The sequence below is a fragment of the Heloderma suspectum genome, chromosome 4, assembly GCF_057233095.1.
Source record: "Heloderma suspectum isolate Gila_16-S chromosome 4, 16-S_ref, whole genome shotgun sequence".
In the NCBI taxonomy this organism is placed as follows: Eukaryota; Metazoa; Chordata; class Lepidosauria; order Squamata; family Helodermatidae; genus Heloderma; species Heloderma suspectum.
In genome coordinates this window covers 70664969-70685325 of record NC_139461.1, presented here as the reverse complement: position 1 = coordinate 70685325, position 20357 = coordinate 70664969, and the positions used below count along the sequence as shown (strand labels likewise).

The window sequence follows — 20357 nt, the reverse complement described above, 5'->3', positions numbered from 1 at the left end:
TTGAAGTGGGGTGGGCAGTAAGTGCACACTTCTTATGTATGTATGCAATCTATCCACACATGCAAGCACACTGCACGCACATACCCCACACACACACACACATATATATATATCAGACGTGCACTTAAACTTGTGTGTGTGTGATTGTGTGTGTGTGTGTACACACACACACACACACAGAGAGAGAGGGGGATGCAAATTTGTGTTATGGGCTTGTGCCCCGGATCTTTTAAGAACCTAGCAACACCCCTGAAAACATGTTCCGCTGGAAGACAATAAGGCTGTTTGCAAACATGCCTCAACCTAAGACTATCAACTTACTTCTTCAGTGTTCAGTGATTTATGGATAAATGCAAGTAGTCCATCTTCTTTAGAAAACACCAGAGAAGTCTGTAAGGCTGAGGGAAGACCAAGTAAGGGTTCAAACTGTGCACACAAAATAAAATTTCTTTCTAAACACCTGGTTCTAGAATACATTAAGATTAGCCCTGTTCACAGGGAATGCATGTAGAATTGGGTGTCCTGGTCCTGCCCTCCATGCAGTCAGTGGGAGCTCTGAATGGAGTCTACACCAGGGATGGGGAACCACTGGCCCATGGGCTGAATTCAACCCATGAGGCCTCCCCTTTTGCCCACAAAACCCTCTAGTTAGGCCCCAACCACTCCCTGAAGCCCCTGTCCTCCCAGTTCACTGGTTCAAGATGCTCCCAGCACGGTGAAGCAACATTTCCCAGGCTTTCACTCAGCCCTCTTCCTGGCAAGGGACAAGCCAACTCAACAGGGAGCCACGGCTTCAAGGCAATTCCAGCACCTTAAAATGGTGTCTTTCAAAAGGTAAGCGGTGAGTGAAGCAGGCTGAGAGACAGAATGTGTAGGAATATCGGGGGAGGGGGTGCATGCCAGCAGAGTTCCCACCCACTTTGTTCTGTGACCCTGTCCACTGCTGGTGTGCGGTCTCTGAAATCCTTGCCTAGTGCCAATTCAGTCCTTGGGCCCAAAGATACATTGGTCTAGATAAATAAGCTCCATTCAGACCTACTGTTAACTGTGTAGAAATCAAGACCACTGGACATGATCTTGTCTCCCCGCATCCCCATTACTTGAAAACACCACGTGGTGTAAACGGGGCTATTATACAAATAAAAGTAGTACTCAAGCTGTCAGCATAGATTAGCAACCGAACTGCCATTTACTTAAAGTACAAATTAGCTTACAGTCTTCACTCACATCAATATGTCACAGAACTGAGAAAAACAACAGAATCCCATATAAATAGACCACCTAGAGAAATATGAAATTTGACCACAAAAAGTCTATAGCATTTATTTATTTAATTAATTAAATTTATCAATCGCCCATCTGGCTGGTCACCCAGCCACTCTGGCCGATGTACAACAAAAAAAACGGTTCATACAATAAAATTCAACATTAAATTTACAGTGATCCTCACCGCTCCTTAAGGTTTCTCACTAAAAAAAATTAGACAGTCATTTCTCTTTCCTTGCAGAAAAGCAATGCTTTATCAAATAGCTTTAAAGAAAATATCTTCTCCAAGCCTTATTCACACATTGCCATTAGCAATGTAGCAAAGAAATGTCAGCATCCTCATCTTCAGAGATATCCTAGGATATTATTTGTTTGTGTATTTCTGGAGAGGGGACACTGCTAATACCCTTATATAAGCCAGCAAATTTCTTACTGCAAGTAGATGAAATATAGTACCCAACTATTCTTTCAATAGGTGTCTTTATCTTACAGTGAGTAAACACTGCAAGGATATCTGTTGTCAAGGAAATGACAATACATTTATTGTTGGCTTTTTATTTATTTTTGCATAAATTGTAGTAACTATTATCTTCAGGGAGACTTCACGGCTTTGCTATAATGCTCACAGGTTGCCATTTATTATAGGTTATGGGCAAGTTTATGGTTCGTATCCCTTCCACAGTTTATTTAAAATTTTCTAAACCACATTCCTGCATAATAAGCTCCCATGGTAATTTACATAACAAAGCACATTTAAAGACTGTTTAAAACTGTGAAGAAACACTGGGGCTGTCTGCATGACATGCTGTGGCTTGTTGTGGTGCAACACTCGTGGATGATATCCTGAATGTTTAACCCCCGACCCTGGGTTGTTATGTCATGTGAACACAGCCAGGTAACGTGGCGGGGGGGGGGGGTGTCATATTCAGGATGGTGCCTGCAGGCACCGCAGCTCATCGTGGCTTAAACACAGCATATTGTGCAAACCTAGTCACTATATTTTTATCTGTTTATGTTTTGTAGTGTTTGTATTCTGTGAGTGACAACTGCATGGTTATAATGTAGTCAAATAGGCTAAACACCTGGTTTTGCTACTGTGTATTGGGCATAAGACAGTAGCTTATGTAGTGGCTGCCTTGGTTATAATTACTGACAATTTGAAAATGACTAGGGGGAAAAGCTGCCTTCAATTATAGATGTACCATGTGGATAAAAAGGTAAAGGTGTCCCCAACCAGTCGTGTCCGACTCTAGGGTGCGGTGCTCATCCCCCTTTCTAAGCTGAAGAGCCAGCGCTGTCCGAAGACGCTTCCGTGGTCATGTGGCCGGCATGACTGAACACCGAGGTGCACGGATCGCTGTTACCTTTCCCGCCGAGGCAGTACCTATTTATCTACTTGCAATTTCTTGCTTTCGAACTGCTAGGTTGGCAGAAGCTGGGACTGAAGACGGGAGCTCACTCCGTCACACAGACTAGGGTCTTGAACTGCTGACCTGCCGACCTTCCAGTCTGCAGTTCAGCATCTTAACCACTAAGCCACCGCGGCCACTACCGCACTACCATGTGGATAGCAAAGTACAATTTGGAATGGACAAAGGGTCAACAAGCTGGTTTGTTAGTTAGAAGGTTCATAAAGAATGTGATTGGTCAGAGGTTTTGGTCAGGACATTTAAAAAATGGTCAGTTGGAGACTGACAGCTGGAAGAGAGCAGATGGTGGAAGAGAGCAGAGCAAGGAGAAAACTTGAAAACTGAACCTGGTTGCTGAGAGAAGCAGAAAGTTGGGCTCTGAGGTTATGGCAAAGCTTCAAGCAGGCAGCAGAGCCCAGCAGCAGGCAGTTCAAGAAAGGTCTGACCAGAGGGAACTTCAGCAAGCAGTCCTTGAAACTGAATCATCCTCAAAGGCAGCAGGAAGTGCTGGAGGCAAAGGAAGACTGCTGTACAGCACCTGCTTTTGAGGGATCGGAAAGTTGGACTTACCATGAAGTGCCCTTCCAGTCAGCGAAGTGTGGACTTGAAAGGAATGGGTTAACTCCTCTCCTCCATGAGAAGGACAAACAGGCTATCTGAGCATCTGATCTCCTTAGTACATCTAAGTCCTTTACATCCAATGCAAGGGAACTCTGGTTAGTTTAATTTATGGTTTATTCAATCAAGATCAGATCATGGTTTATGATCCCAGCTTGTTCAATAACCAGTTTAAACTAACTAGAGTTCCCTGGCTTCAGACATAATGGGGTACTCTCTTTAGTTTAATAGTGGATATTTCCAAAGTCCTCCTTGCAGTTGTGCCAGAGGAAGAAAGGAGAACAAGGAGCACATGAGCCTGAGAGTTGTGCACATTACATCTAAACTGGGACAGTGTTCTGGAGTGGTTATTAGGTATAGCTGATTTTTCAGTTTGTGGGAGAAGCAGAACTGCAATTACTAACTATGAATTAAAGAGTAATTTGAGAGCGTATCTAATGCAATCTCAAACATATTTTTCCTACCTGGCTATATACAAATGTTGAAAATAAGAGTGTACAGCTTCACACACAAGATCACTTTTGCAGTATGTCCACTTGTTAGTGGCTTCCCAATTTCATGTACGTGCAGTAAAGTAGCAGCTAGATGATCTTCATTTGACTCATGAGCTGATACAGCATAATGGCTAAAAGAGTATGAGTTGGGAAGTCCCCATGTTCAAACTTCACATCTACCACAGCTAAGCACCTAGCACAGGGATGGGGAACCTCCACGCAGCAGAGGTTCAACACCCAGTTGATGGGAGGCTCCGCCCTAGCCCCCCCCCACAACCACCCCCCCAGGTTAGTGGGAAGAGGAATCCCTGCTCTTATCTCTGATCAGGGATTCCCCCTGCATGTCACAATTGGGAGAACAAGTGACACATTATGGAGAATCTCTGCTGTTATCTCAGACCACTGATAAGAGATAATAGCAGAGATTCCCCTTAAGGGAGGCACCAGTTGGAGGAGTGCCTTGGCTGAAGAGCCAGAATGCAGAAAAACCAGGTCCCCAACTGAAACACCAGTGCTTCAGCTGGGAACCAGATATATCAAGGGGTCTGGCCCCACCCCAGACATCATGCAGCCCCCCAGCCAATTAAGGTTTCCCAAATCTGACCTAACAGCATGACCAGCATGTCTTTCTCATGAAATAAAACAGCATGACCAGCATGTCTTCTCATGAAACAAGTCCCACTGTGAGCTATTTAGGGGCCAGTTATTTTACAGATGACTTGAAATTAACCTTCCCTGCCATGAACTCTAACCAGTTCAAAGTACAAAATTTGTCACAAATATACTGAGCACGCTATTATAACCATCTACCTTAAAAAAAGAAGATGACAAAATAAGATTTTGTTCAGATTTACAGACTAGTTTAAGGCAAGATTGCTAGGAAGTAAATCTTCACCTGTATAATAAAGTCCATACACTAAGACCTGCTGCAGGGGGCCCTTCTCAAGTGCCTGCCATTAGGATTGGTGAGGTTAGTGTGCATAAGAGCCCCTTCATTACAAGTGTTTAGGTGGGCCACTAAGATCTCCCTCTTCACTGCTGCCTTTAACGGAGATGATAAATTGCTTGTGTATCAGAAAAACTTCGACAGAAGTAATCTCTACATTTGTCTCACATGGTTATATCTTTGTATTGTGTCTTACTCCTTTCTGTACATCACTTCGTAGGGGTATGGTCCTAAAAAGCAGCTTAAAGTTTTTTTTAAATAAAGCCATTTATTTTATTTGAAGGACAGGATAACACTCGGGGCTTGGTCTCAAGTAAGTGTGCTCAGGACTGCAGTCTCACCACACAATCCCATGTTTGTTTACTCAGAGCTCTGTTGCACTGGCGCCAAAAAGACTTACTTAGTAAGTGTGCTTAGGATTACTTAGGCTGTAGTCTTAAACACACTTACTAGGAAGTAAGCCTCACTGAACACTGCGGGCCTTACTTCCGAGTAAGCACGCATCGGCTAGGGCTGAACGTCTGCAATCCTATGAACAATTTACCTGGGAGTCAATCCTACTGAACTCAATGGAACTTATTTTAGAGTAAATAAGTGTCCGATTGGACACCACGGTTAAAACCCTACGAAACCATACTAGAAAGTAAGCCTCGCGGAAGCTTCAGGTGGCAGGGAGTTCCACAGGTCAAGGGCCATAACCCATTTGAGGGAATAAAACGGGTTTATGTCATTTATAGCCCGCCTTTTTTCCTCCTTAAGGAGCTCAAGGCGGCGTACATAGTCCGCCTCCTTTCCATTTCATCCTAACAACCCCCCTGTGAGGTAGGTTGGGTGGAGAGTCTGCGACTGGCCCAAAGCCACCCAGCGAGCTTCCACGGCCGAGTTCCACAACGTCGGGTCTCATTCACCACGCTGCAGCCCGAAGCACGAGCCTACGGGATCCACACCGAACCGCCTGAGATCGCGACACCCCCGAGCCCTCAGGCAGGCACTCTCCCCGTCGAGCTGTTACGCACCCAGGACGCCGTCCCCGCCGCTAGTCACGCACGTCTCCGCTACGGAACGGATCAAGCTGTGGCCGTGAAGGGCTCCGCTGCCAGGGTCCGGGCTCCGCAGGGTGCCGTGCAGCTGGAGCAGGCAGTCCCGCAGTCCCCCGCCGCCGGGCACCGCGAGCGGGGTCGCCATGTCGCCCGGCTTTGCCGCCTCAGAGACGCGCGGGCGAGCGGCCTGGGCCAAGGCCACCGGCGGATCCGGGGAGGGAAAGGGCAACGTTCGCGGGGAGGGTGGAGAAGCTACGCGACGGGTTTCAGGAGAGCAGAGGAAGGAGGGGGCTGAGGTCGGACGAAACCATTGTAGCCTGCAGGGTGGGCCATGTTTCCTGGCCGCAAACGGAACGCTCCGAAGGGGCACTTTTGGATGGCGCCGCCTCGCTTCCTCCAAACAGCGCTCAGGGGAAGCCGATTCTAGAAGCTCCTCCCGCTGGAGCGGCGCGTGTCGTCAACCTCTCCCCCCCCCCCCCCCCGGTCCTGGTAACGTTGTAAACTCTTCCTCTTCCTAGCGACGGCGAAATCCTGTTAAATGTGAGACATTTTAGGATTGGGGGGGGGGGACGGGGACTCGACGCTGAAGAAAAGTGTTCGAAAGCACGCCGCCCTCAGGTTTGGAACGGCGTCACTCGGTCAACCTGCATCACTCAAAATCGTCGACCACAAATGTGAGAAGAATGGCGCTGGCCACCCCCCCCCTTTCGGAGTTGGTCTCCCCCACTTCACGATTGGTGGGAAAGCCCGCGAAAGCGGGGGGTCACATGACCGTTTTGGCGCGGAATCTTTCTCGTCCTTCGCCTACCGGCCCCCTTCCTGGGGGAAGTGATCAGAAAGGAGCGGCTGGTGCTGTGAAAAGAGGATTCGTCCGGTCTACTTGAAGGGCGCGCGGGCTTGGGTGACGGCCCTCCGCCGCCTTCGTTCCTTCTCGCGCGGCTGCTCCCTGAGGTCGTCGTTTTCGTGTTCCTTCTCGCCCTCCTCCGCCCCAGGGTTTCTCGAGCGATGTCCTCGCCAGCGTCTACCCCGAGTCGCCGCGGCAGTAAACGCCACAGACGCGGAGCCAGCCCGGGCGGCGGCACGAACCCCGCCACGCGTAAGTTGCTATCACTGTTCCGCCGGCGCTTCTGCAGTTACAGGCTCCCTTTCGTGATGTTCGTTCCTTGATTTACAGTCAGAGTCGTAGAGCTGGGAGGACTCTTAGAGGTCATCTAGTCCAACCCCTTGGTCAGCGCAAGATCTGCAATGTAGGATGCAACTACAGTACCCTCTGACATGCAGCCTCAATCTCTTTAGGCAGCAAAAGGGAGCACACCACCTCCTGAGGCAGTCGGTGCAACCATCTATCGGTTCCTACAGTTAGGAAGTTTCATCTAATGCTTACCTGAAATCTGCTTCTCTGCAATTTCCACTCATTAGTTCTAAGCCTGCCCTCTGTAGTCAGAGAGAAACGTCTGCTTCATCTTCTCCATGGCAAACCTTCTGATATTTGAAGACTGCTATCATGTCTCCCCTTAGCTTTCTGTTCTTCAGACTAAACATACCCAGCTTTTTCAACCATTTCCCATAGGACTTGGTTTCCAGATGCCCCACCATGGTGGTTACTCTTTTCTGGTTGTGCTCCAGTTGGTCAGTTTCCTTCTTGAAATGTGGCACCCAGCGCTGGACTCAGTACTCAGAATGCAGCCTGGCCAGCCACAGCAAAGCTATTACTTCCTGTGATCTGGACATTATGCTTCTCTTAATGCAATATGACCTTGCTCTAGCTGCATATTTATGCTCAGGAAAACAAGATGCAAAGATATCCAGGGAAGCTGCAAGGCTACTTGTGTCCTTATATTCACCTGCCAGATGCATGGTTTGAGCGGTAACATGCTGAACAGTTTTCACTGTGTAGCGGTATTTATCTAAGCTTGAATGAGGGGTGAAGTGGTGAATAGTTTTCATAACCATATTTCCTTCACATACTAAGGAGAAGGAGTTGCAGTGACACTGAAGAGGAGTTGCAGTGACACTTCATTTATCTCTTTGTCAATAGACTGTTCCAGTTCTTCATTTGGGTTAAATTTCTTTCCCTAAATGAACCCCCAGTTGGATAAAGCGCAATAACTTATTTGGCAGGTATCAAGGGGAGTTAATTGCTTAAGATAACCTTAAGCTTCCTTGTGCAAGTAGTTTTCACCTGGATGAAGTAGGGAACCTGTGTTATAACTATCTATGCTACCCAGTACAACTACTTGTCTTGGATGCCATTTTCCTTTTCTCTCATTTACAAGCCCAGATAGTAATTCTGTAGTATCAGTAACTTGGGTTATGCTTATTGGCTTACCAGCTTTTAATCAAAAAGTGAAAAATCAGTATTAAATAAAATGAACTGTCTTTTTTATTTTTTATACCACCTGTTTTAGAAAAATAAAGGTCTGCTACTTATAGATATGAAAGGTGAAATAAACATACAACAGTGTAGGTAAACTTGTTCCTTAAGTCTTATCTTGTTGCAGCTCTTTCTGAAGATGTGCAATCCCCTCCATCACAACGACATCGCCCAGATGACTCCACCTCCACTGGAGGGTTGCAACCAATGCCAACTTCTCCACCAATTGACACACAAAGCCCAAATGTTCAAGATGCTTTATTTTCCAGTCCGCCGCAGTTCCAACATTCAGGTACTTTTGGCTTTGGACTGAGGAAGTTAGTAGCAGCATCAAATAGCTCATTTTTTAATTGTCAGATGTTGAGATGTTTAAAATAGGATTTTGTGATGCCATTCACTTGGTGACCTTAAAAATAATAACATTTTTCGGTGTTGCTCTTACTTGGGTGCTGGGGAATAGAGGGGATGCCCAGGGAGAAGAGAGTATCTAGGCTCAGTCCAGATACTTCTGCTTTCCAGCTCCAAAAGCTCAATGGATATGCTCAGCCTTCTGTGGTATGTGCAATTCTCTGGATTATGACCACTGTGAAATCCAACTGATGCAAGGGGGGAAAAGGAGGGGGGAAATGCAAACGAATGCAGGCCCTTTAATTGTCCATAGATGTTCATTGATTAAAAAAAAGAATTAATACAAATACAGAATAAAACACACCAGGAATGATCTATCTAAACTTATGGGCTTTAAATTCCCATTAATTTCATTAGGAGATATCTAATCACATGCTTAACTCCCTCTGCAATAATTGAAACAAAGGTCTGGTTTTCATATTAGGAACAGTCCATGGTTAACAAACCATAGGTTGTGGGAAATACAGTGGGATTGAGTGTGTGTGCTAGTTCCTGGGCGCCTGCCTGCCTGCTTCCATTGCAATAAACAACACAGGGACACCCCGTTCATCCCCTAGTAAGAGTTCTGGGTTCAAACATCACGTAAACAACCTCGGGACTGACTTGTTTATCACAGGAGAAGCAGGCGAGAACCAGTTCACACACTCGCTCCTGCTGCATTTTCAACAACCCGCAGTTTATTGACTGTGTGTTGTTGCTGATGGGTCAAAGTGTTAAACCTCGGGTGTGTTGCATCCATAAGAGCTTATTGTATTGGAATATTATCATATTCATCTATGTAAAATGTACTCACAGTGTCAACTGGTCACAAGTAAATAGATTTGATCAACTAGTGTGTTCAATCTTTGTGCATTCTCAGACTTGAGGTAGGCTCAGATGGCTGTGTTTAGTGAAGCCATTGTAGGATGGTCATCTGTGCATGATAACTGGTCATTTGATAGCTCTGATGCATCACAGATGTGACAATATTGCAGTTATCAACCCACTCCAAACATTCGCCTGTGAGATGTTCACTGTTAGTACTTCAGGTGGTCTCTGTTAACACCGTAGGTGAACAATGTACAAGCTGCCTAAGCAGTATTTACAAACTTAAAGCTCAGTCTAGTTGTTTTGAATGGAGCTAATCCAGTTTTGGTACAAGTGTGTCTGTTAATGCAGTTTATTGATTTTTTTAAAAGGAGGTTTGCATAGTTCTGTAAAGTTGCATGCTGATTGTTGCCTGTCCTTTCTTGAGGGAAGCAAATCAGCAAGCCTGGGTAAAAGAAATAAATAGTAACATTAGTATTTTAAAATCATATTTTATTTGCAACAGTTCCACTGGACTTGGATATTAGTTCACCACTGACCTATGGCACGCCCAGCTCTAGAGTAGAAGGAACCCCAAGGAGTGGTGTGCGAGGGACTCCAGTTCGACAGAGGGCTGATCTTGGCTCTGTCCATAAAGCCAGGCAGGTGGATCTGCATTCTGATATGGTAAGTATTCCACATTTTACAGGTGACATTGGTTAAGATACAGACCAATCTTATGCATATTGATTGAAAAGACACCTCACCCACTGAATGCAATGGAACTTACTCTGATACTTGAGTGTTGGATTGCAGCCTTAAATTTAATATTGATAGTTTATTCTTGTACTTAGACTGCAGCGGAGGATGCAGTGGCAAGTGAACAGTCTTTTGGACAAAAGCTTGTGATTTGGGGAACAGATGTCAATGTGGCCTCATGCAAAGAAAAGTTCCAGGTGAGTGGATAATGGTTATGACACTTGTAAAAATGTGTTTATATTCTTATATATTGGCAGTATTTCTTTAGTTTCTTTTTAAAAGATAACATTTCGGTGTGAAATAACACCGTCAATGTGGGGAATAAATATGTAGTGATGTCTGTGGAAAGCTTTTCTTCCCAAGATAAATTTGTCTAAAATTTAAACAAATTAGTGGTGGTCAATCACAGTATTCACATCAGATTACATGAAATCCATATCTCATGAAGAAATCACTGGGGCATGAATGTTACAGCGTTTTTACCCTGCCCTGCTTCTGTTGGATGAACCCAGACACCAAAACTGTGTTCTGTTCTTGTTCTCAAATATTCAGAGATTTCTTCAGCGTTTCATTGATCCAACGGCTAAAGAAGATGAGAACATTGGCTTGGACCTTAATGAGCCTCTGTATATGCAGAGACTAGAGGAGGTATGATATAGCAGTATTGTTTCATCATGGCGTAAGTTTTAAGATTTAAATGCTAATTGTTAATGAATGACTAAATGTTTTACAGATAAATTTGGTTGGGGAACCATTTTTGAACGTAAACTGTGACCATCTAAAATCATTTGATGAAAATCTTTACAAACAGCTGGTGTGCTATCCCCAGGTAAGACAAACAGTTTCAGTAGGCTCTTCAATGCAAGAACTATAATAGCAACCAGAACTAAAACGTTAGTGAGCGTAATCTGGATCTATTGCTTTAGTTACTTCAGATACGCATTGATGGCACGATAGGTTCATGCCACAATAATGGTATAGAAAAAATGAAGTGCTGCTATCGTATGGAATTGCTTATTCACTAATTCTAGTATGTAATAATTCCTGTTATGGTGCAATCCTATACATGTTATTCAAAAGAAGTCTCACCCACAGACATAAACCCTATTGAGTTCAATGAAGCTTACACCCAGATACATGTGTATAGGATTGCAGCCTTAGTTTTAAAAGAGATTTGGCATGAAGCATTGGGAGCTACTGTTTGACAAGTTTGAAGCCTTTGGGGCCGTTAGAATTAATCTCTTGGTTCTTTGGATCCAGGTATGTACATAAAAACAAAACAACTAGGCACCATGCAAGAGACAAAAGGCAATGTCTTTGGATGCCAGTGTACATTCTTTTATTTATTTATTTATAAAATGTTACAATTAGTGAAGCCAGTGCTGGTCACATCTAATAGTCAATAGGCTTATAAAGTAAGTTTTCATATGTGCTGTGCTTGCACGGAAGCAAGTATTAACGTACACTTGTGGTTTATATCCAATTTGTACAGGAAGTTATTCCAACATTTGATATGGCTGCTAATGAAATTTTCTTTGATCGTTACCCTGACTCAATACTGGAACATCAAATTCAAGTTAGACCATACAATGCATTAAAGACCAGAAATATGCGGAGCCTGAACCCAGAAGGTAAGATGCTTTGGGTATCTTTAATAAATAGTAGTTTCTTTAATAATATAGACTGCTCAGTCTTAGGAAAACAGTTGCCAGATGAGTAGCCTTATTTGTTTGCAGCAAACTGAATTTGAGTTCCACTTTATCAATAATGTAACTTTATGCTGACAGGTATGTCAGCTTCAAAGGAAGATCAAAAACTAGTGATCATATCTACAACTTCCATATGGGGGATATCACGTCCTAATTTGATAGCAAGCAACTGATGCAGAAGAACTTATTCTACATAAAGATGTAATTCCACAGTGGATATTACACAATTTGTGCTTATTCATCCTTATGGTCTTACTTGATGTATGTTTAGAGATGCCAGATGGCTGTTTTATGCTAATGGCTTTTAATTATGTTAATCACATAATGATTAACTACATTGAACCATAATGTGATGGATCTTTTTTCTTTTTTTAATATCATAGACATTGACCAGCTTATCACTATAAACGGCATGGTAATCAGAACCTCCCAGTTAATTCCAGAAATGCAAGAAGCTTTCTTCAAGTGCCAGGTCTGTGCTTTCACAGCAAGAGTAGAAATTGATCGTGGCAGGATTGCTGAGCCATCAGCATGCAAGAACTGTAACACCACACATAGTATGGCTTTGATCCACAATCGTTCTTTGTTCTCAGATAAACAGATGGTATGTTACTCTTTCCTTCAATTGAAAAGTTCGTATATGCTTAATTTTCAACAGTCTATTGCTACTTGTACATTTTGCAAAACTATTGATATGCTTCCCATACCTTCCAATACTACACAACTAATGATTTACAAATCCCACCCCTGCCACATACTAATCAAGGCACACCTTGATACCTAACCAGTATCCCTAACCAGTTAATTTTATAGTGTGGATTACAGATTACACCTTTTTAAAATTGTCCTGTTTGGAGGGTATCAATTCCTGGATTCATTTGTCAAGGCTAAGTCAGAGGTAGCAATATGCTTCTTTCTCCGATAGATTTGGCGTGTGTGTGTGTGTGTGTGTGTTTGTTTATATATATATATATATATACACACACACACATACATACACACACACACACGTGCACTCTGCATTAAAATATATCGGGGGAGCAGGGGAAGGAAGGAACTTACAGAAAAGATTCTATGATTCAAAGAGTGAGCATTTTAAAATGTACACTACATGTGGACACTCCTGATCTGTATTCCAAAAATCCATTAGATTCACCCCAAGACGTTGGAGATGGACATATTTGTAACGTAGTTTCCATAGCCTGGGAATATTGTGGGGTATTCACATCCTGCCGTCTCTTCCCACATCTCTCCCCAACTACCCAAAGATGAGATACATAGAGGGAGAAATTGCTGCCAGAGAAGCCCTGCTATATTTCCCTAAGCAAGGAAAGACCGAGATGCTCTGGCTCTTGCCAATAGTTATTTGTCTAGCAGAAATACAACTGGGCAGACTTCTCTGGCTACCATTCAGCTGAGTGCCTTGGGACAGTTGCTACGTACTCTGACCAAGGTAGCACAATTGCAGACCTGAACTTTGCCTTCTGCACTGGTGCTTTTTCCAATCTAAAGAGCAATGCAGCCTAGTGAAGCAACATTGTTTACTCTTTGCACTCAATAACTATGTCTGAAAAAGAATGTGTAGTTTCAAAACCTTGCATCCAATATTTCTAACAATTAGTTAGTCTGATCAAATGTAATAATATTTCTTTTAAGTAAGCAGTGGTTTCATGTCAGATCAAACTGCAGGAGTCTCCAGATGATATGCCAGCTGGCCAGACACCATACACAATTTTTCTCTTTGCTCACGATGATCTAGTGGACAAGGTTCAGCCAGGTGACAGAGTTAACATTACAGGTAAGAGAAATATTTGATTGCCACCATAATCAATTTATTTAATTCTTTTTTAAAAAAAAATACGAAATACAGTGTGGAATAGTATCTTGTTTTATTTTCAGATAGTTTAGAATTAGTATGCTAAAAGAGTAGGAGAGATTATTAATATGGATTATTAGGAGTACCTGCTTAATTTTTTTGCATTCACATGTTTTTGTCAGCTGTAAATGCAGGTGTAGTTGGTATGTGCCGTTTCATCCACTTGTTTAAAAACTAAGGGCACAATCCTATCCAGATAGGTGGCAGCCTCCAAACTCGGAGGTGACCACCTATCCAATGCTGGGCAGGAGGAACGCAGAGGGGATTGTTCCCTCAGCGCTTCTCCTGCCTTGCATTTTTGACTAGACAGCCAGCTGTGGCTGGCCAGCTGCAGCTGCGCCCCCAGACACACCCCTTTTCGGCCGCTCTTTACTCCTCTTGCGAGCCCAGAGGATGGGGCTGTTCCATGCTGCCTCCAAGGCAGTGCTGAAGTGGGGGAAGGTCAGTTCTCTGGGAACCGACCTCAGCGTGCGGGCTCTGAGGTCAGTTCCCGGAAAACAAGCTATCCTATGGCCATTTAGCCACTGTCTAGCGGCCATAGGATTGCTCCCAGAAGTATTAACATACATATAGTTATTGTATTCAACTTATTTATTGTACAGATCCTAGAAATTATTTACCAGATGTTATGAGTTATTGGGCTTATATGTTTCTACTGATAAAAACAAAACAAACACTGATGCATGTTGATTGCTTGAGCCATGTACTCTGGTGCCAAAAAACAGTTTTGTGATACTTCATAACATTACAGAACCTAGAATATACACACATTCCTACATGGAAAAATTAACCAAGGAAGTCACTGTATCTGTTTAGCTTGCTTGTCACTGTATTGTGACTATCCATATTTTGGGACTAAATTATATGATATCGTCTTTGGGAATTACTGATCTATTAAGTGACTGCATAGCCTACTCCAAATCTAAAGCTGTTGGGTTAATGTCTTACATGGACAGGAAATGTGCAATGTCTTTTTTATTTGATAGGTATAATAATATTTTATGTTTAATCAGGCATCTACAGAGCAGTCCCAGTTCGTGTCATTCCAAGAATGAGCAGTGTAAGATCTGTCTATAAGACTCACATTGATGTTATTCATTACTGCAAAACTGATTCAAAACGTTTGCATGGCATTGAAGATGGAGCAGAACAGAAAATGTTTACGGAGGAGCGTGAGAAAATGCTTCAAGAGCTTTCCAGAAAGCCAGATATTTATGATAGGCTTTCTTCAGCTCTTGCTCCGAGTATTTATGAGCATGAAGATATTAAAAAGGTAAGCAAAGCTACAAAATATACCTGACTATTGGAGCCAGATTACTACATCTGTCATATTGATGAAATACATCAAATTCTGTGCATGCCTATCATGACGTATAAACTAAGACATAATCGTTTATATGTGAAAACATAACTTAGTGACTTCAGAAACTGCTTAAAGCTGGTATAGAATATGGTGTGGGCTTAGGAGCTCAAGGACTGTGAAGTTAAGATGGAAGTATGTATTTTAATTATATAAGCATCACCTTTCTCTACTAAGATAATTTCTAAAGAAATTTAGATATGAAAAAACATACATCTTTATTCTTTGTGCTACCGATTAAGAACTTCCCACTATAGGTGAAGTATTTTTCACCACCAGTGATACGAAAGGAAAATGAATGGAAGCAGTTCATATTGGGAGTACATAAAGCAGGGATGGCCAACATGCGGCTCACAGAAAATCTGTTTCCACAAAGCACTGGAGGCATCCAGTTCATCTCTAAATCAGAGGACATTAAATTATGCATGTAGATATATTCATAAATAATTGATCTCCCATTTAGGAAAATAAGCTTGTCATTGAAATACTCCATTTTCCAGGGCATTCTTCTTCAGCTATTTGGAGGATCAAGGAAAGATTTCAGCCACACTGGCAGAGGTAATTTTCGTGCTGAGATCAACATTCTGCTCTGTGGAGATCCTGGTACCAGCAAGTCACAGTTACTTCAGTATATCTATAATCTAGTTCCAAGAGGCCAGTATACATCTGGGAAAGGCTCTAGTGCTGTTGGCCTTACAGCATATGTGATGAAGGATCCTGAAACGAGACAGTTAGTACTACAGACAGGAGCCTTGGTCCTCAGTGATAATGGGATTTGCTGTATTGACGAGTTTGATAAAATGAATGAAAGTACAAGATCAGTGCTTCATGAAGTCATGGAACAACAAACACTGTCTATTGCTAAGGTAAAAACTTGCTGAAAATATCTCTGCGATAACTAAGCAACTTTTCTTCAGTCGAGGAGAGAGTGTGATCTGGTATTTGTATCACTGTCTTATTCAGATGTTTAGACATGAGTGCCAATATTTATGTAGCCAAAATGGAACGTAGGAAGCTGCCTTGTGCTGAGTCAGACCACTGCCCCAGCATTGTCGACATTGACTGGCAGCAGCTCTCCAAGGTTTCAGGCAGAGGTTTTTCCAGCCCTACCTGGAGATGCCAGGAATTGAACCTTGGACCTTCTGCATGCAAAGCAGGTCTTCTGTCACTGAGCCATGGCCCCTTCTCATGGCACCACACATGCATCAGAGGGGGAGGTATTAGCAGTCATGGCAGGGCCCCAGGGTTTACAGAAGTATAAAAATATCTGATTAAAAAAAAACCTAAGGGAGGAAAAAGCTAGAAACAGTCTAATGAGGACTAAGCATCCTTAGTGGCCACAGAATGCCGACTGTTGACAGGAGGGGAAAGAAAACCAGGTGAGGGAGGGAATGGAATGGAGTATTCTGGAGGAAGACATGGATGACTGACTGGAATAGAAAACAGGCGAATTGATAATTAGTTCACTTAAACACAGGTGATTGAATCTCATAACTGTTTGACATAGTGGCCTTTTTTGGCTGTGGCCTGCATGTAAAATGATAATCTAACTTTGATTCTACTAGAGCTGTAGATGAATTTCAGATCTTTCCTTCCTCACAGGCTGGAATTATTTGCCAGTTGAATGCTCGTACCTCCATCCTGGCAGCTGCTAATCCAATAGAATCCCAGTGGAATCCGAAGAAAACTACAATTGAAAATATTCAACTTCCCCATACGTTGTTATCTAGGTATACCCTGAGACATACTTTATTGCTGCCTGCATGGGAAAAAAATCCTCCTCCAATGATTTCTATCTTATATTTCCAGTCGCAGCTTTTTGGAGCCCAGATGGTGGGAACATTTTCATTGTCCTCTCAATGTATGCAGCTCTTTGCATACTGCAGTGGGAGGCATTTTTAATGGATGTTGAGACTTATTGGCAACTCTTTGGATCTATACACATGGGAACCTGTGTAGGCTGCCAAAGTCAGCTGACAATTTGAAGTTTTTCCTTTGGTCCAGAGAATTGCCAAGCTCCAGACTACAAAATTTACCGATTATGGGGCAGAGATACCACATGAAAAGAAAAAACGTATTATGTATTCTCTTACTATATAGAGAAGTTTGCTTTCCAGATAAAATGCGCATCATCTTAGAGCTTGAGTATAATGCCATGTATTTGACCTGGCAGCAGTGTTACATTTCTGACAGCTTGATCAGAGCCATAAGGCAACAATTACACCAATGGAAAAATGGTTGATAGGGTGGTGGTATTCTTCCTTATAGGTTTGACCTCATTTTCCTCATGCTGGACCCACGAGATGAGGCATATGATAGACGCTTGGCTCACCATTTGGTTGCATTATACTATCAAACTGAAGAGCAGGTGGAAGAGGAATACATGGATATGGCAGTATTAAGGGATTATATTGCTTATGCTCGGAGTTATGTCAGTCCAAGACTAAGTGAAGAAGCAAGTCAAGCTCTCATTGAGGTAAGAGTAGGCTAAAGCATTTTAAACTCTCTTGGATCATTTTTTCATTTACACTATCGATCTGCAGTTGGAGTCTAATGCAACCCTTTAAAGACCTAGCTGGAAGTAAACGTAATGATTTCAAAGCGTTTCCAGAAAAATAGGTTTTATTGGTTTCATATGCCAAGGACGTAATCATGAAAGCTATTTAGGTACATGGGACCCTGCAGTGGGTTGAATCCAGAGCAGCATGGAGCAGAATTCCATGAACTGGTGACTGCTCAGGGCAGGATGGGTGAAGGGCTTTGCCAATTGTCTCCTCTCCTATGCAGCCCTCTATGCCCCTGAAAATCTGCCCCAGGGGTTAGGATTCATCTGGGAAAAATACAGTTTGGTGTGGGCAAAATTGTAATAAAAGCATTTAAAAGTGGTTTCCACTCAGAAATAATACCTGATTAGCATATCCAGAATCTGTCACAATTGAAAATTGTTCAGGTTTGTCATCTTTGAAGATATCTGTCCACTTTAGTGCTTATATTTTCAAGGATTGCTAAACGTGTAACAAAAACTACACACACACCTATTTTCCATTTTTTCTCCACTCTAGGCATATGTGGCTATGAGGAAGATTGGAAGTGGTAGAGGAATGGTTTCTGCATATCCTCGACAGTTGGAGTCTTTGATTCGTCTGGCAGAAGCTCATGCTAAAGTGCGCTTTTCTCACAAGGTGGAAACAATAGATGTAGAAGAAGCAAAACGTCTTCATCGTGAGGCTCTAAAACAGTCTGCTACCGATCCAAGGACTGGAATTGTGGACATATCTATCCTCACTACAGGTCCATATCTAAAAACAAATTGATCTTGGTATTTGCCATGCATGAGCTGCTTAAATACAGTTGATACAGTAATCATGAAAAGTATTCTAATTTGGAGCACTGGAAGTTCTATAGAGGTTGCTTAAATGACTGTTGTATTGGGGAAAGCATTGTGACTTTTTTCTTTTTTCAAGGAATGAGTGCCACTGCCCGTAAACGCAAAGAAGAACTAGCTCAAGCTTTGAAGAAACTTATTCAATCTAAGGGTAAAACACCAGCTCTAAGATATCAACAGCTCTTTGATGATCTTCGTGCACAATCTGAAACAGTAAGTCTGTTGTGCACCCATGCTATGTCTGTGCTATTCACTTTCACAAGATTCGAAGTGTCCAAGAATAGCCTCCTCCCCACCCTGAATTCAGCTTATGGGTTGTTTGAAGCTATACCATGAGTTGCTCGTTGCCTTGTAACTTGGATTGTTGTGATAAGGCTCACGAATGTAACAGGAACACAGTGTAATTATTAGCCTTTTTTCCCTTCTGAATAGTTATGTGCTACCCAAACCAGTGTTTGTATTTCAAGTTTTTTCTAATTATAGTTCTTCTCCTTAATTTCTATTTATTGTTACTGTTGTAGATATTGACAGATCTTAATTACTGATTTATTTTTAAAAACCCACTTCATCTTGCTGTTAGAACCCATGCACATCTGCCATGGAACCCCAGCATATTCCCGGAGATTATGGCCTCAGTCCATATGGGGCATTGAGCCTCATGGTTTTGTCCTGCATGAACTGAGCATGTGACTTAGAACACACTCACACTCAGTGTTCTTCTAGAGCTGCACACTGCAGGAGGAAATCAGTAGTGCCAGGGGATCTGTCCTTCCAGGACAGTTGTCACTAGTACTGGTCTTCTCATGGAGAACCTCAGGCTGCTCCAACACAATTTGAAAACCAGTGTTCAACAGTATGAAATTTGGCAATCAACTCTGGATTAGTAGCATCACAGTGGAAGTTCCCCTTCAACATTTTTGTTGAAGTGTGACTTCGAGATCTGCAAAACGGAGTTGATAAGATGGAGCAATGGCTGCAGGTCAGATTTGTTGTGCATAGCATTTGTGTGTCCATTTAAGCGTGTGTGTGTTTTTTCTTTAAGGCTGTTACTAAAGAAATGTTTGAAGAAGCACTTCATGCACTGGCTGATGATGACTTCCTGACTGTGACTGGGAAGACTGTCAGGCTGCTCTGAATGAACCCCTAGCTTTACTTTACAGTAATTGAATTACAAAAATTGTTTCTTGTTACAACTTCTTGCTTTTGTACAAGATGTTTATGTAATTTTAAAGATACCATTTGCTATTGGACTGGGATTGAGACGGGAAGCCATAAATATCACCACTGAAAATTACTGTCAAATGTTTAGCTTTTAAAGACAACTCTTTAGGCAATCTGGATTATAATTTTATTCATACTTTTTCTCTCAGCATTTATAGAAAATAAGTTCTGTACTTTTAAAACCTTAACATGGATAGCAATTTGATAGGAATGCAAATTTTAGGGTTGTATGTTTGGCTATAGCGCTGCTTCCACATATTAGATAATGTCTGTGAAGGTTTTGTTTGTAATAAAGAACAATCAGTAATCTGCATTTTATTGTGCATTTCCAAAATTGAACATATATGTATTGGTTTGATGGAACAATGTCAGTTTATATTTTGCATTTATTAGTCTTTAGAAAAGGAACTCCGTCCAGACATACAGCAGGTAAACCATATTTTACAGCTGCTTGTCCATTTTCATATTTCATCTGCTCAGCATCCAGTTTCAAAAGCTGATTCCCTTCTGCATGATGTAGTAGCTCTTGAGGTAGAGCAACCTAACTGTGGTTGATATCCTAGCCCCACATAAACCACAGTTTAAACATAATGGTCTACAGTTAGACTTCATTCAGACATATTGACCAGGTTTGCATAATTGGGGAAGGAAAATAAACCACTGTAGCTTATTTTCCCGCCTGCCATGTGTTGGTCATGGGCCATGT

General features: G+C 42.5%; 2 protein-coding genes across 11 annotated transcripts in view; one reads left to right on the top strand and one right to left on the bottom strand.

Moving 5' to 3' along the window:
- Nucleotides 1-6428, bottom strand: part of PRKDC (protein kinase, DNA-activated, catalytic subunit) — a 164890-nt gene extending 158462 nt beyond the window's left edge. For all 10 annotated transcript variants that reach the window (XR_014790119.1, XR_014790121.1, XR_014790122.1 and 7 more), the window contains exons 1-2: nucleotides 5750-6428; nucleotides 322-398 (exon numbers count right to left, since the gene is read on the bottom strand). Coding sequence is in view for 6 of the 10 variants with exons in the window: in XM_084849588.1 (XP_084705714.1) it covers nucleotides 322-398; nucleotides 5750-5918 (246 nt within the window). In the remaining 4 variants the exon portion in view is untranslated. The remainder of the gene's footprint in view (nucleotides 1-321; nucleotides 399-5749) is intronic.
- A 166-nt stretch (nucleotides 6429-6594) lies between these two features.
- MCM4 (minichromosome maintenance complex component 4) lies at nucleotides 6595-20096 on the top strand. The gene is made up of 16 exons (XM_084849597.1): nucleotides 6595-6869; nucleotides 8275-8439; nucleotides 9868-10028; nucleotides 10196-10297; nucleotides 10653-10748; nucleotides 10834-10929; nucleotides 11593-11731; nucleotides 12193-12413; nucleotides 13487-13607; nucleotides 14699-14958; nucleotides 15546-15911; nucleotides 16648-16775; nucleotides 17314-17521; nucleotides 18108-18336; nucleotides 18510-18643; nucleotides 19473-20096. The coding sequence occupies exons 1-16, from the start codon at nucleotides 6779-6781 to the stop codon at nucleotides 19563-19565; spliced, it is 2610 nt and encodes an 869-aa protein (XP_084705723.1). The 5' UTR covers nucleotides 6595-6778; the 3' UTR covers nucleotides 19566-20096.
- Nucleotides 20097-20357: the final 261 nt, after the last annotated feature.